The sequence below is a fragment of the Passer domesticus genome, chromosome 4, assembly GCF_036417665.1.
Source record: "Passer domesticus isolate bPasDom1 chromosome 4, bPasDom1.hap1, whole genome shotgun sequence".
Taxonomy (NCBI): domain Eukaryota; kingdom Metazoa; phylum Chordata; class Aves; order Passeriformes; family Passeridae; genus Passer; species Passer domesticus.
Genome location: NC_087477.1, coordinates 71,944,124 through 71,958,172, shown reverse-complemented (window position 1 = coordinate 71,958,172; position 14,049 = coordinate 71,944,124). Strand labels below are relative to the sequence as shown.

General features: G+C 37.8%; 1 protein-coding gene across 9 annotated transcripts in view; it reads left to right on the top strand.

The window, feature by feature from the left end:
• Window positions 1–14,049, top strand: part of JAKMIP1 (janus kinase and microtubule interacting protein 1) — a 224,658-nt gene that overhangs the window by 73,309 nt on the left and 137,300 nt on the right. For all 9 annotated transcript variants that reach the window (XM_064418704.1, XM_064418708.1, XM_064418701.1 and 6 more), the window contains 4 exons: window positions 8,255–8,464; window positions 9,105–9,224; window positions 10,930–11,076; window positions 11,687–11,827. In XM_064418704.1, the coding sequence (XP_064274774.1) occupies window positions 8,255–8,464; window positions 9,105–9,224; window positions 10,930–11,076; window positions 11,687–11,827 (618 nt within the window). The remainder of the gene's footprint in view (window positions 1–8,254; window positions 8,465–9,104; window positions 9,225–10,929; window positions 11,077–11,686; window positions 11,828–14,049) is intronic.

The following is a 14,049-nucleotide window of genomic DNA, read 5'->3' as shown; positions in this document are numbered from 1 at the left end:
TAGCCTGCTCACAAAGTTGGTGATACTTGGAGACAGCCCAGCCTCATTCTGTTGCCAGCACAGGTGTGAAGGAGGCCTTGGCTGTTGACTGCAGCATGTTAGCTCAAGGCTGCATTCATTCTGGGACAACTTGGACACCGTTTTTAAGCAGGCCCTTACATTGCAAGGCACATTTCTCCAGGTACTGTTTTTGCAGTGGCAAGATTAATGGACACCTTGCAGTCCTTGCCTTGGAAAACATATGCAAAAAGCCCAGTCATTAAAAGGATATTGAATTATGACATCACTGATCTACTAATTTTTAGTATTGGTTGAATAAGAAAAAACCTGACTATTTTGTGAATGCTTAATATAGTAATTAAACTTTGGAATGAACAAATGACACTTGCACCCTGCATTTTGTGGTGTATGTTTTAGTAAACACTGTTTCTATTATTGGAAATGTCTTTAACATCAAGCCTTTTACTTATTTTACAGCTAAATACCATTCTACCCTGTTAAAATCTTTACGCATATGGTCTTCCTAAAGAATATTTATTCTTTAACAGCTTGGATTGAAATTAACTGAAAGACTTCCATATAAAACAGACCAAATTTTTTTCTTAACCACAAAATCATTAAGATTCCACTGATTGTATTAGATGCACAATAAGGTTCCTGTTTAAGAGGGCACAGAGTACACCAGATTAATTAAATTTGCATATTTTAATTGTATTTTCAAGTAGCCTTATAAAAATTTTCTAAAGAACAATCTGGCAGTACTGCAGATTCATACTTGCAGGGCGAAAAATCATTTTGCTGCTAAGAGCATCAAAGTAAAAGAAATTGTTTTCAAGGGGTGATTTTTAGAAATTCCTGATCAGCAGTGATTTATGGAGACAGATGCACTACTTAAGTGTCCTTAATCTCCTTAGTACAAATTATATTGCTGCATAAATAAAAAACTCTTTCCAGTGTGGAACACTGCTTCTGTCTGGGGTTTCCCAAATAAATATAATGCAGGACATCAAAGAATATTATTCAAACTAATAGATTAAGCAGTTTTTAAAGGTAGAAGTCCAGGCAGTTTCATTGAAACTTCTCTTCAAGAGGAAAAACATGTTATGGATTGAGCTCATGTATCATTTATATTGATTTTTTAAAACTAGTATTTCAGTTTCTCTGTCTGTGTGTAACACAGCATCTCACATTCTAAGCAAAGGCTTCTGGACAGTTTTTTTTTTTTTTTAGAATTAAGAATTAGGTTTCTCCAGTTTAGGACAGTCCAAAACTTCAACTCACATCCTTCACAAATTCATACTCTAACCTTACACGACTCTTAATATGGTTGTCTGTCTGTCTGTCCTTAGTATGGATTATACTCATACTAAGGTGTCTATGTCTTTAATGTGATTTAGCATTGGGAGTATAATACAATCATGGGAAATTTAGATGGTGAGGACTCTCCAGGTCAGCTGGTCCAGTGTCCTGCTTGAAGCAGCTCTGCTTTGAAGGTTGGGTCAGGTTGCTCTGGGCCTCCTCCAGTCCCATTTGAAAACCTCCCAAGATTGGAGTTCAGCAGAGACAGCCTGCCCTAAAGCCCAGTCACTGGAAGATTTCTTTCTTGTTCTTATTTTGATTATCACTATTGTCCTTTTGCTGTGTGCCTTGGAGAAGCATGTACTTTGTTCATGGCTGTATTCCCCTTTGGATGGCTCAATGGATATTTGCTGTTTTAACTCATCCTGCCTTCTTCCTTTGGCTGGCTGAGCGAGCCTGGCACTTTCACCATTCCTGCAGTGCTGGCCCACAGTGGTCTTACTGGCCTTCCTCCAGTTATATGGCACTTAGGCCAGTTTGTCAATACCTTCTTTTTTGTGCTGGGGAGCCCAGAAGTGGCTCTGGTGCTCCTGGTGTAGTTTCCTATATGCTAAATTAAAAGTTTAATCTTTTTTGGTACGCCCCTCCTGGTTTGGCCCAGTATCAAGTTAACTTCAATCATTGCAAGCTCTCACCACTGACCCATGTCCAACTTGCTCTACACGATGCAAAGATCTTTCCTTTTGTCTTTCTATTTTTCTTCTTTTCTTTCTTGCAAAACTGCCAACTTCAATTGGCATCCAGCAGGCACTTGAGCTCTCCCAGGGGCAGGGCATTGTACCTTTCTTAGGCAAACTTTATGAGGGTTTCTTGGCTCATTTCTCCAACATGTCAAAAAGCTCCTCTGAATGGTCCTCGTATCCTCTAGTGTTGTAACAGCTCCACTGAATTTGGTATCATCTACAAATTTGGGGAAAAGTGCATTCCGTTACTTCAAATGAGCAATTGACATGAAAAGTAATAAAGCAAAAGTTTAACACTCCACCAAACCCCAAATTACCTACTGATGGGAACAGTTTTCTAATAGCATTCATGTGCTCCTGCATTACCATTACTAGGATTTTCCCATTTTAAGGCAGTGGAATTTGTATCTTTATGCTACTTTCATCGCTGGGGGCAGTGCAGAGACATTTGTCTCTGAAAATTGTGGCGCACAGGGACAGTTGGCTGTTGGCAGGGACACTCCCTGCTGGCCTGAGGAGAAGGGTGAAGCCTGGCTTTTCTCTCTTCACTTGTGCACTGGCACGTGTGTGTGAGTTTTGACTCCTAAGCAGTCTCGAATTTTAAGACTGGAAAGCTGAGCTTTGAATCACCCGAGGCGGTCGTGCATGGCTGGGCGGAGCTGCAGCGCGCTGCTTCTCGGCCGCTTAACCCGCATGTATTTCACACACAGCTGCTGATATCAAATGCTAGGCTGCTCCCTGGATTTTACCATCTGTTGGAGACACGTGTTTCAGCTGCATTCCAAGGCTGAGCTAATCTGCAGCAGAGACCCACCACCTCCAGCTTTGTAGGACTGCAAATAATACTTGGCTTTCTGTCCTCTGAAGATTTATGTTTCTTCTCTTAGGAGCTCACAGGGCAGCATTCCAGCCAGATGCTGTTTTTACTTGAATCAAGCAGATCTAATGAAACCTTTTTCATAGTGCAGGCTCAGCATTTCTGTTTGTTCTTAATATTTTCTAAAAAGTTAGGAAGGTCACAAATTTGACTTCTCTGTCTCCTTACAGTGTTAAAAACCCACAAAAGCTACATGTGATGTAGCACCTGGCCAAAAAAAATCTCCTAAAATTTGTATTAGTTTTGCTATATTTTTATCTTTTTGACTACTTTTTCATTACAGTTCTGTCAATGAACGCTTGGTATAGGTAATAGGAAAAATCCAGTAGTAGAAGTTGTAACTGGCCTTTGATAAAAATGTGAGAAACCTTATCAGTAAGTTCTGGAATTTTCTGCTGATGTGATGCTTCTTGTATAATTTATCAAAACTTCTGAAGATATTTACACACTTCAGAAAAATATGTGGGAAAAGCTGCTAAAAGGAGGAAATTATTGACTGTTGGTTTAGAAAAATTACACATGAAATAAAGAATAAATCCTATCCACTTCTGTCTGTGATCCTTATTATTCCACAGAATGGTTGGCATCTCTTGTCCTTTTTCCCCCTAAGTGTCCCAAATAAGCAGCAAACATTTATTTGAATTTGTAGGGAATACTATACCCAACTCTGGAATGTTTTAATTCTTTTCTCCACATGGGCTTTCAGCTTGTAGTGTTGTTGTTAGGTCTTAGTGTCCCTTTATAAACGTAAAATATGTTAATTCTTTTTAGTTCAATCTTTACCTGTTTTTTTGAGAAAAATATTCTTTTAGTTCTTTATAGTAACCAGCAATCCCTCTGTCATGATAGTCCTATTTTCAGTGTCAGGCACTTAGTATGAAGGTTAATTAAATTTTTGCTGGAGAAGTGCACTGTAGAATTTTGTTCTGCAGTTGGCTAGGAGATAACTTTGACAAGGATGGGTAAAGAAGAAGGTCTTACACTTGGCAATGCAGCAGCTGGCTTTTTCCACTTTGGAAACTAAATATGTCATTGCCTTGATAGATGTAGCTTTTAATTCCCTGGGAATTTCTCTTTCAACTTCATGAGAGACTAAAGTTCCCCCAAAGGTCTCTGATTTTCTTTCACTGTAGCCATTGAAGTGTGGCATAATTGGCAGGGGATGCTTTTTCTCATGAATGGCTTGGTTCTCTTTCATGTTTGATAAATATTATTAAAAGACCCATTTCTGCTCATTTCTCTTAGCTGTAAGAGGGCAGTTAGATACATTTTCTTAGGAACCTGGGTGATTTTGACACAGGCTGTAAATGACATAATGCAGGTAGTGTTTGTGTTCAGCAGCTAACATTTGACAGCACAAAACCCCTGAAGAAATGATATTTTAAAAGCTCTAATTTGAACCAAGAGCTCCAGAGTTACTTATGCTACTCAAGGAGATTTCTCAGTAATTTGCCTCTGCAGCTGCTTGTGAATGATCTTATTTTCTTTAAATCCTCTTTCAGAGGGTATTTCTGCTACTTTTCTTCTCAAGGCCTATAACTGAAAATATGTTCTAACATCATCTTGCTCCACTGTCTTCCTACCACAGACTTTTTGTACTGACTGGTACCACCCTTAACTGTATAAAGAAAAATAATCACTGTTCTGAAGTACTTTAAAATCCATGCAAAAGAGAATATAAAAGAGTTCATGTGACTCTGTTGTACTTGGTAGCTGCAGAAAGTGGGTAAATTTGTTTTAAACTGAGACAAATTTGAAATCTTCATGTATAAACAACACTTGGAAGGAATTTCTGGGATTGTGTACTTGATTTATACAATATGTATGAGTGCAATGCATGATTGGGATGTCATTGTGCTAAATATGTTGGAAAAAAAGATGGTATCTATCCTCTGTATCTTATTGAGAGGTCTCAAATGAGTTGCAGAACAGGCAGGAATCTGTGAAAGCAGTGGTGGGAGTTATGCATGCAGGTTCCAGTTGTCACATGTTGGTCCTTCAAGTATAGTGCCATGGTAGAAAACATGAAAACACTTCTTAATCTGATCTGCTAGGGCTTCTGTGCCTGAGAGCTTTCTTATCAACTATGTCACTTAGTCTAATAAAAAAATGCTCCTTCTCTTTAAGACCATGTAGATTCTTAGAGAATCTTGGCTACGAGAGCGTTGCTTCCACAACATGTGATGGATTAAAATAGAGGCAGCAGGGAAACGGGATTAATCCATTTTAATTTTCATTTGCCTAATGGAAGATATGCTTCTCCCCACTAAAATAAAGGCCATAATACATATGTCTAAAATACATACCTAATGCATACTTAATTACATTAGTTGGTTGGCCTTTATGCTGCAAACTTTTTTTCCTTTGTGTAACAAACTGTGGCTCCAGTGGTTCTCCAGTGGAACAGAAGTGACATGGAGACTTTGGTTGAGCTTCTGATAACTATCAGAATATACAATACTAGGCTAAACTAAAGTCTTCTTCTGTGGCAGCTTATGCTCAGTTTAAACCTAAACCATCTCTCCCTTTTTCTTAGTCATGACTCCTCTTTCATTCCCTCCTGGGCCCCTGACATACCATCTCTTCCACGTGCAACTGAGGGAGGTTGCATCGCTGTAAAATACTTCTCTTCATTTTTTTTCCCCCCACTCTAGACCAATTTGTGCTCTCTGTTAAGAAAACAGACAAGGAAGATGAACAGATTTGCTCTGCACCATGCAAGGCTGAAAAAGATAGTAAGGCTTTGGGTGAGATTGCTGTAGATGTAAGAAAACTGAGACATAAACTAGGTCGATGCAGTTACATTGGATGAACAAAGGGTGTAACCGTTCCCTTGAAGAGAGCACAACTGTACTGACCCCCATGCTTCTGAAGCACAGTTTGGAGGCATTTTTGATGCAGTTCTAATAATCTTTATCAATTTGTGGTAAGTTAGCTGCTTAGAAATTCTGTGGTCTTGTGGTTTGTGCTTATTAAAAACTAAGCGCTCTTGCAGTGTTCTGTGTATCTGTGTGTGTGTGTGCCCAGGTTTACATGAGTAACAGGTTTTCTAGTGCATACCTGTAACTTAAAATAAAAACCCAAAATAAAAAAGGCTCTGCAGTCATTGCTATTTCATTATATCAGTGTTTCAAAGACTTTTAGTTTGACTTAAACATGAGGCATTTGTTGTTATCTGAAAGATTTACCACATGCAGGTTTTTGTGGTTGGAAAAAGAGTAGTAGGAAAAGCAGAGGAGAATTATGCCTTCCCTTAACCCTCACCTCAAAGCCATGCTCTTTTGTGGCATTTCTTTCTAATTTGTGTGAGTTTGTGTGCTTTGATCAATGGAAGTGTGAGAGGAGGGTGACGTGGGTGTGGCTGCACTGGTCACATCTATTTCAAAGGATCAGTTCTGTGTCAGTTCAGCAAGTACCAAGATTGTTGCTTTGCTTTTTTCTTCCAACTTAAAACCTATGTCATGGCGTTTACCAATAAGTTGTGAGAACAGGAAGATTATGAAATACACAACTAATTAGGTACCTTGAATTAGGGCTGCATATGTGAGCTTGGGTCTTATTGAATGTGTGCCTTGCCTGGGCAGATTCCTGTGTCAGCTATATGGATGTTCAGTGTGAACACCTGTGTAACTGAAAGCGAAACTGTCCACAGTATTTAGTTACACGACATTTTTTCCTCCCAAGGGCGCCCTTATAGATCAGTGTGCCTGACAGATAGCATTCAGTAAATGAGGCAGCTGCTTAATTTTTGTCATTGTTGTTCACTGCACAGTCCCTCTGAAATCCTGCATGTTGCAAATTCTTCCATTAATAAAAACTGCATTCTTTCCCGCATATCTTTTTTTGGCATACTTGGAAGTCTCACAAATGTGAGTTGACATACTGGGAAGTATTGTTTTTATTTACTGTACAAGGAGTTGGGACACAGCAACTTTTCTAAATCAGGGAAGAAGTCTGCATCTGAGCCAATCTTCATCAGTTCCAGTTAGAACTTCAGAGCAGTCTAGACCAGCTTATTCACTTCAAATCTGACCTTTTTATCTTTGATCATGGTTCAGCCAAGCCATCTCCTGCCACTCAGGTTCTTTACACAAACTAATTTCATGTGCTTTGTAGACTGTGAAAGGATTAAGGCAAGAATCCTGAAGAAGCAAATTGCATCCGATCATGTAATCTCTTTGTGTTTAATCCTGTAAATCACCTTGAACTATAAATTACTTCTAGTATGTATTTTTTTCTTTCCCTTCTTTTTTCTTTAGGTGCAACTTGACATAAAGGACTTCTATGGATGTAGGACTATAATAAACAACAAACATATGATTTAACTAGTTCATGATTCTATTTTTTCAAATAAGGTTATAATACTCTTCCAAAATTCCATGCATTTATGTTGGTGAAGAAAATGGTTTTGTAAACTGGAGGAGATACAGCACAGTTCCAATAAATACATTGTTAATGGTTAATGTTCTTGTTAAGAAATCTGTTTCTATAGTAACTGCTGCAGATTGTCACTTCCTCTAGCATTTGGAATAGTACCAAAGTGAATTTAACACTGATGCTGCAAGGGACAAATCCTATGAGAGCTGCAGTGGATCACTGTGAGCAGTGTGCTTTATTTGGTATGGAGATGTATGAACACACAGTTCAGTAACCAGAGAGGGTGTTTAAGAGCTCTTTCTTCCTACCCTTTGTTCTTATGGTCTGTGTGCACTTACTTTTTTCCTTCTACACAAAGACTAGTCCTCATTTGAATCTTATAACAAGGCCACATAAAATACATAGGTATGCTTAAGATTTTAAGTTTAAATATTGTGCATGTATATGCTACTAATTTAAATGTCTGTGAAGAGATTCACCACACATGATATTCACTAATAAAGAGGGAGTCAACATGGGGAAAATGTCTGTGGCTCAAGCTTTGAAACAAAGCCCAGGTGAGTTTTAAAGGGTGTTTTTGTCTTGTACTAATTGTGTTTCTTTGCTGAAATATAGTGAAAACAGATTTTTTTCTCCGTATAGAAGTGTGTATCCTCAGGTGAAGTGGATGTTTTCAGTGGCTGTGTATTCTGTTTCACTGCATGTTTGCATCTAATTTTTTTTGTCTCTTGAGTTGAGACTGGACCAAGGAAACTCTTGATCAAGTGAAGGCTGAACCTTTTTTAAGGACAGAGAAAAAGACTACAGAGAAGATATATTTTCTTTTTGGCAGCCACAGTTTCAATGCTGGTGTAATTCTGAGAGAAACATAACTTTGTTTTTGCAAATTTGTATGTTTGGATGCAGTGAGCACTTGGGGATGTTACAGAGACTTCCTTCATGAATTATTTCTTTCCAGATGGACGAGATAAAAGGCAAAGACAGGGTGATTCTGGCTCTGGAGAAAGACCTTGGTGTCCAGGCAGGCCACACACAGAAACTGCTCCTTCAGAAAGAAGCTTTGGATGAGCAGCTTGTCCAAGTGAAGGAGGCAGAGCGATACCACAGTAGTCCCAAGAGGGAGCTTCCTGCAGGAGTGGCAGATATCAGCGAACTGATGGGAAGTCCGGTAAGAAAATGGTGTTTTCTCTGAAGTTCAGCTCTGGAGAACTGCCTGGGTGTTCACCTTGGTTTTGTGGTTACTGCTAGGACCAGTTAATGGTAAATGGCCTGGTGCTGCACTGTGCTGTTTTACTGATGATTTAAAAACTCCTTGGACCTCTTAAATTGCAAAGAATATTGAGAAATATGTGGACATAGAACTTCTAGAATTTACACTGTGATCTTGAGCTGTGAACCTCAGTATTTTCTCACTATTTCATTAGGGATATTTTAACCATTAGAAAATAGGTACTATACTTCTCAAAAACTGAACCATGTGATTTTAATCTATGTCCTTTACACTAGAATTGTTTTAGCTGAGAGTGAGAAATCTGGTAAGAAGTAACCTGCTATATGTGAAATATTATTTACCTAGATAATTTTTTTTATTGTTAAACTTTACATGCATTTCACAATATGCTGGTCATGAAGCATTTTCCCAGGATGTTATTATTTAGTGTTTCAGTTAATTATAGTTTTCCAGACACTGATGTACGAGTCTGTTTCAAATTTACACACTACAGTTGCTAAGCTATCATATTAAACTATGGACAGTAAAATATTATTTTTTAAGTAATTTTATAAATCTGTATGTTTTTGATGTAAAGGAGCAGCATCTGGATGAACGAGATGTGAGGAGATTTCAGTTAAAAATCGCTGAACTGAATGCTGTAATAAGAAAGCTGGAAGACAGAAATACTCTCCTAGCAGATGAAAGAAATGAACTGGTAAATTAATCAGTAATAACAGAGGTGGTGACTGGGAGGGCATCTTTGTGGCAAAAGATTTAATGTTGGAAAGTCAGTGTTATAAATAATTTATGAATTAGTCCTGGTTGGCCTCAGTCAATTATATCTAAATGTAACAGAGATTTCTATAGAAATTAATCTTGTGACCATAGAAGACATGGATGGAACCATTTCTGTTCCACAAAAATTAAAATTTACAGATTTGTTTTGGGGTCACAGTAATCAAATTAACTGGTATATTGCCTGTAGTACTGTGTAACGATGTTGTGTAAAACATGCATAATCCATGCACTTAAATTGCTGTATTCATCCTTTTGAAATTTGTGACATGCTTATGCTAGCTAGGAGTTAAAGCTGAATGATGAAAAATCTGCCATTTCTCAAGGGAAGTCTCTTAACTAGGTGAAATTATCCTAGAAGAGGGATAGTAACTTAGGCAAAAAGGATATGACATGAATTTTAAGAATGAATTTTATCAGCCTTTATCAGTACTTAATTGCTTCCACTGAGGTTAATGGTAAAACTCCCATTGCCTGCAATGGGAGGTGAGTTTCACAACAGGAATTTTTACACATGTCCCTTAATGCCCTAATTCTAGTGGCAGTAGAAAAGATTTTTCATTCTAAAAAGCTGGAACCTGTATATCTGATTCTAAAATTATGGTGAGGGCTGAAGTGGTGCTATGTGTCAGTCCTATAGATGAGTGAAACATTGACATCTTTGTGAGATATTGACACCTCCTTCCTTGTTAATCCTTTCTGTGGAGCTAATTAATGCAAAACATCCCTGAAGAATGCTGAAGTATTGCAATGTATCCTTCAGTGTCCCTCTAGATGGAGGGCATGTAAGACTCAGTCAAGTGCTCTTCTTGATTCTAGATTCAGTGGCATAAGGAATATATTTTGAAAGGGATGTGGAGCAGGTTTTATATTATGAAATAATAGACATAAAATCAGTAGTATCAGGAAGGCCATGTGATTAAGAACTGTGAAAAATAATTTTCTCAAGAGTGAAACAGAAAACCAAATACTCAGTGAATTTATCTCTTTCTCCTTTCCAGATAAAACTTAACAAATTTTTAAATCTTTTGACTGAGAAAAATAGATTTTCCCCCAAACAAAACAGCTCATGGAGTAAAAACAGTGAAATATTAAATACACACAAATGCAAGGAAGAGCAGTAATTTGCTTCATGTAATTGACTAACATTATAAAACCACAGGAGCAAAATTGAGCAGCTTGAAAATGTCAGCAGAATGCTGAGATTGAATCTGTGCCCTCTGGCTGACTTTCTCATTGCTCTAATTATGCATTAAGAGGAGGAAGAGTGTCCTCCTCTTAAGGCATGGCTAAATTGGTGAAAACAACTTGTCTAGAGACCTAGTTGGCCACAAGAAGCTTATATAAATTGAGATTATTTCATAAAGAAATCACTATGGATCATCATAACTGTTTGCCAAGAGCAAAATCCAGTGACCAGGTTGAGTGTTTTGGCAGACAATACAAAAATGTTACATCTTACTTGTTTGAACTGCTGTAGTTCTTAGTTCAGCAGTGGTGTATGTTAGATGCCATTTAGCAGAAGAGCTAAACCTTCTGAATTAAGCAAGGCAAGTGAAAGCACACCTATTTTTTCTTTCCTTCAAACTAAAGCAGAGCTAACTTCATTCCTTTGCCATTTGCAGCTGAAACGTTCTCGGGAGACAGAAAGTCAGCTGAAGCCTTTGGTAGAAAAAAATAAAAGGATGAGCAAAAAAAATGATGATATGTTACAATGTATCCAGAGAATGGAAGAAAAAATAAAAAATTTATCGAGGGAAAACGTAGAACTGGTAAGTAACTATCTCTGGTAAGTAATCACCTCCAACATCATGTTATGAGAGCACATTGCACACAGTTACATTGAGGTGGAAGTGCTTGTGAGGCTTTTATTCCAACAAACAGATCAGTCTCCACAGTGGGATGGTGCAACTGTCAAATGCAAACAACACAGCTGAAAACTCATATTCTAAATTCAGAGTGGCATGTGCTTTGTGTTGTATCAATTCACACTGATTAAGGGAAAAGAGCCCAGATAGATAAAATGTTTTTGCAGGCTGTAAAAAGCAGTGACTAAAAATCAGCTTTAATAAATACTGCTTTTGTGATTAGAAGTCAGAAATGAATTTGAGTGCATGCACTATGCTAGATCACTGGGTTCACTTGTCTGCTAATATTTTTTCCCAGACTGTTCTTTGATTCTGTTCTAAAATATCTTATGTGAGAGATTAACAGAGGCATGTAGAATGTGAGGGGTTTTTTTTGCTGAAAGAGGCCTTGTGTTGTAGTGGAATAAGCACTGATGGGTTCAAAGAATTTTTGGTTGCTACATCGTACATGAGAGTTTTTCTCCTGTTGCAGCAAGACACTTTAAAACATTCTTTATGTTTTTTGTTGTTGTAGAAAGAAAAGTTATCTGCACAACCAGCACTGAAGAGGCACACATCTTTGAATGATCTCAGCAGCACACGAGAGGAACAAGAAATTGAATTCCTTAGACTGCAAGTCAAAGAACAACAGCATGTTATTGATGATCTCACAGTGGTAATGTTTATGACTGGTATACACATGTGCATGCACACACATCTATAGGCAAGCTAAAGATTTGAGAGGAATGTTTTAAGTCCAGGTGTAGTAGTGATATAGAAATACTTCTTTGGTGTCAAAGGGTTTTTGTTTTTTCTCAGGTAGTGAATGAATTTTTTTGGAATGTGTATGAATCTTTGTATTAAAAATATTTACCTATTACGAACTGCTTGTGAAAAAAAGTGCATGATCAGCCTTACTTACAAAACTGGCTGTCAAAAAATGAGGAACTTGAGTAAAGGAGACTTTCTAAAACTTAATTACTAAAATGTGTTGGATGCAAACTCAAGCACTCCCCTGATCTAGAAGTTCTCCTGAAAGAGGGAAACATGGTGCCATTAATTTCACCTGGACAAGCATCTCTAGCTGAGCTGGCCATACAAGCTGTATTTAAAAAAGATGGGGAGAGCTCTGTGTGGTTCATCAAAGCAAAGGTAGCAGCATGGTTTAGGATTAGAACTGCCCAGCTGCTGCCCTCTGACTCCAAAGCCTTCTGAGGGTGATGCTCATGGATGTTCAGTGTTTGGTCAGGAATCCTTCAAGTTGTGATTGATGAGGAATCTTTCAAGTTGTGTTAGAGGTGTCTAGTGCTATTTAGTGCAATTTGTGACAAACTCTTCTGGTGCTGGCAGAAATTTACACATAATCTCTGAGAGACCTTGCCATTCTGGAGCAGCATCTGCAACTCAGGCAGACTCAGACATCTCAAATGGCACTTCTGACTGCTGCAAAATTATAAAAAGAATTTAAAAGCCTTCTGTCTAAATAGAAAATTAAAGAATTGGATACATAATTGAAAATAAAAATGGAAGGTCCAAAAAGGAAAAAGAAGAAGGTGTGTTATTGCTGTATGTGGAACATGTTCCTGGCAGTTCCTTTGAGATTTTGACCCAGGATTTTTCTCTGAAATCAGTGCCAAAGTTCAATGTCTGTGTGCATTCTCCAGTGTCCCAGTGTTACAAGCAGTAGGATGTTACTCAGGTGCTATGATGTAGGGTCTGGTCCACAGAGAGATGCTGCTTTAGCTTCCAAATAAAACTGCATAGGCAGGGATGGTGATATGACATTAGATGTGCAGTATATGGCAGATAAAACCTCACTTATATTTCAGTGCAAAGTGGGTATGAGAGGACTCTCTTTTTACTGTTTCAGCTAGTGATACAAGGAAATATATTGTATCCTGACTTTGGTCAATAATATGAAGTTGTATTTAGTGTGAAAGTAAAATAAAAAAATATTTTAAAATATTGTTTCATTTTTGCTTTGTTTCCTGCTTACAGATACTATTCCACTTGCAGAAATTATTTAAATTTTTAACTAGGAAACTTCTTTGGTTCCAGTACAAACTAACTGAGCCTTTGCCTTGGATGTGAATGCAGTGGAATTCTGCACACTGTTGCTTTTAAGCTCTCTTTTCTGGCCCAAACCACACCTCTACAGACTACAAATGTATCATAGTTACCACGAGTGACCCAAATGTCCCATATCTGATTAATATAAAAATAATCAGCTTAACTGCAGCTGAGAGTAATATGATACATGGAAATAAGAACAGTAGTCTTAGGCAGTAGGGTTGTCTGAACTGATTAGCAGTGTCATCTGTAGGCTATCTTTGATGCTGTTAAAACCTTGTCAACATGACTTTTCTCACAACAGGGTGTTCTGGTCAGTTCTTAAAAGGAGAGCTGTCAAGGTAAACTCAGATGACTGCAAAAGATGCTAGTGGCTTTTAATTGGCGTTATTATTGTTCTGGTAGCTTGATTTATGTTGAAGAAGTCAATTAAGCAGTCTTCTTACATACAAGACTAGAAACAGGAAGACTGGGATTTTGGAAGTGTTTGTTCATTCTGCACTGCATTTGTTTGGACACCTGCTTGGGAGGCAGAATACCCCACTTGAGGCAGGAAATGTGCCTTAAATGGACATCTGAGAAGAGAGCACTCTTCTTTAACAGTATAAAATTCAACTGTCTGGTTTTTTTAGCTTAAAATGTTATATGATTGTGCAGCTTGAAATACCTGCACCATTCTGCCTTTGCAGTCCTTACTTTTCCTTATTTTTCAAACTACATGTATTCAAGGTGCTGTGTAAGTTGTTGTACTTCTCTCAGTTATTTTGCATTTTCCAAAACTTATTTCCTGGAACAATGTACTGATAAATAATTTTGTTGTGATTTCTA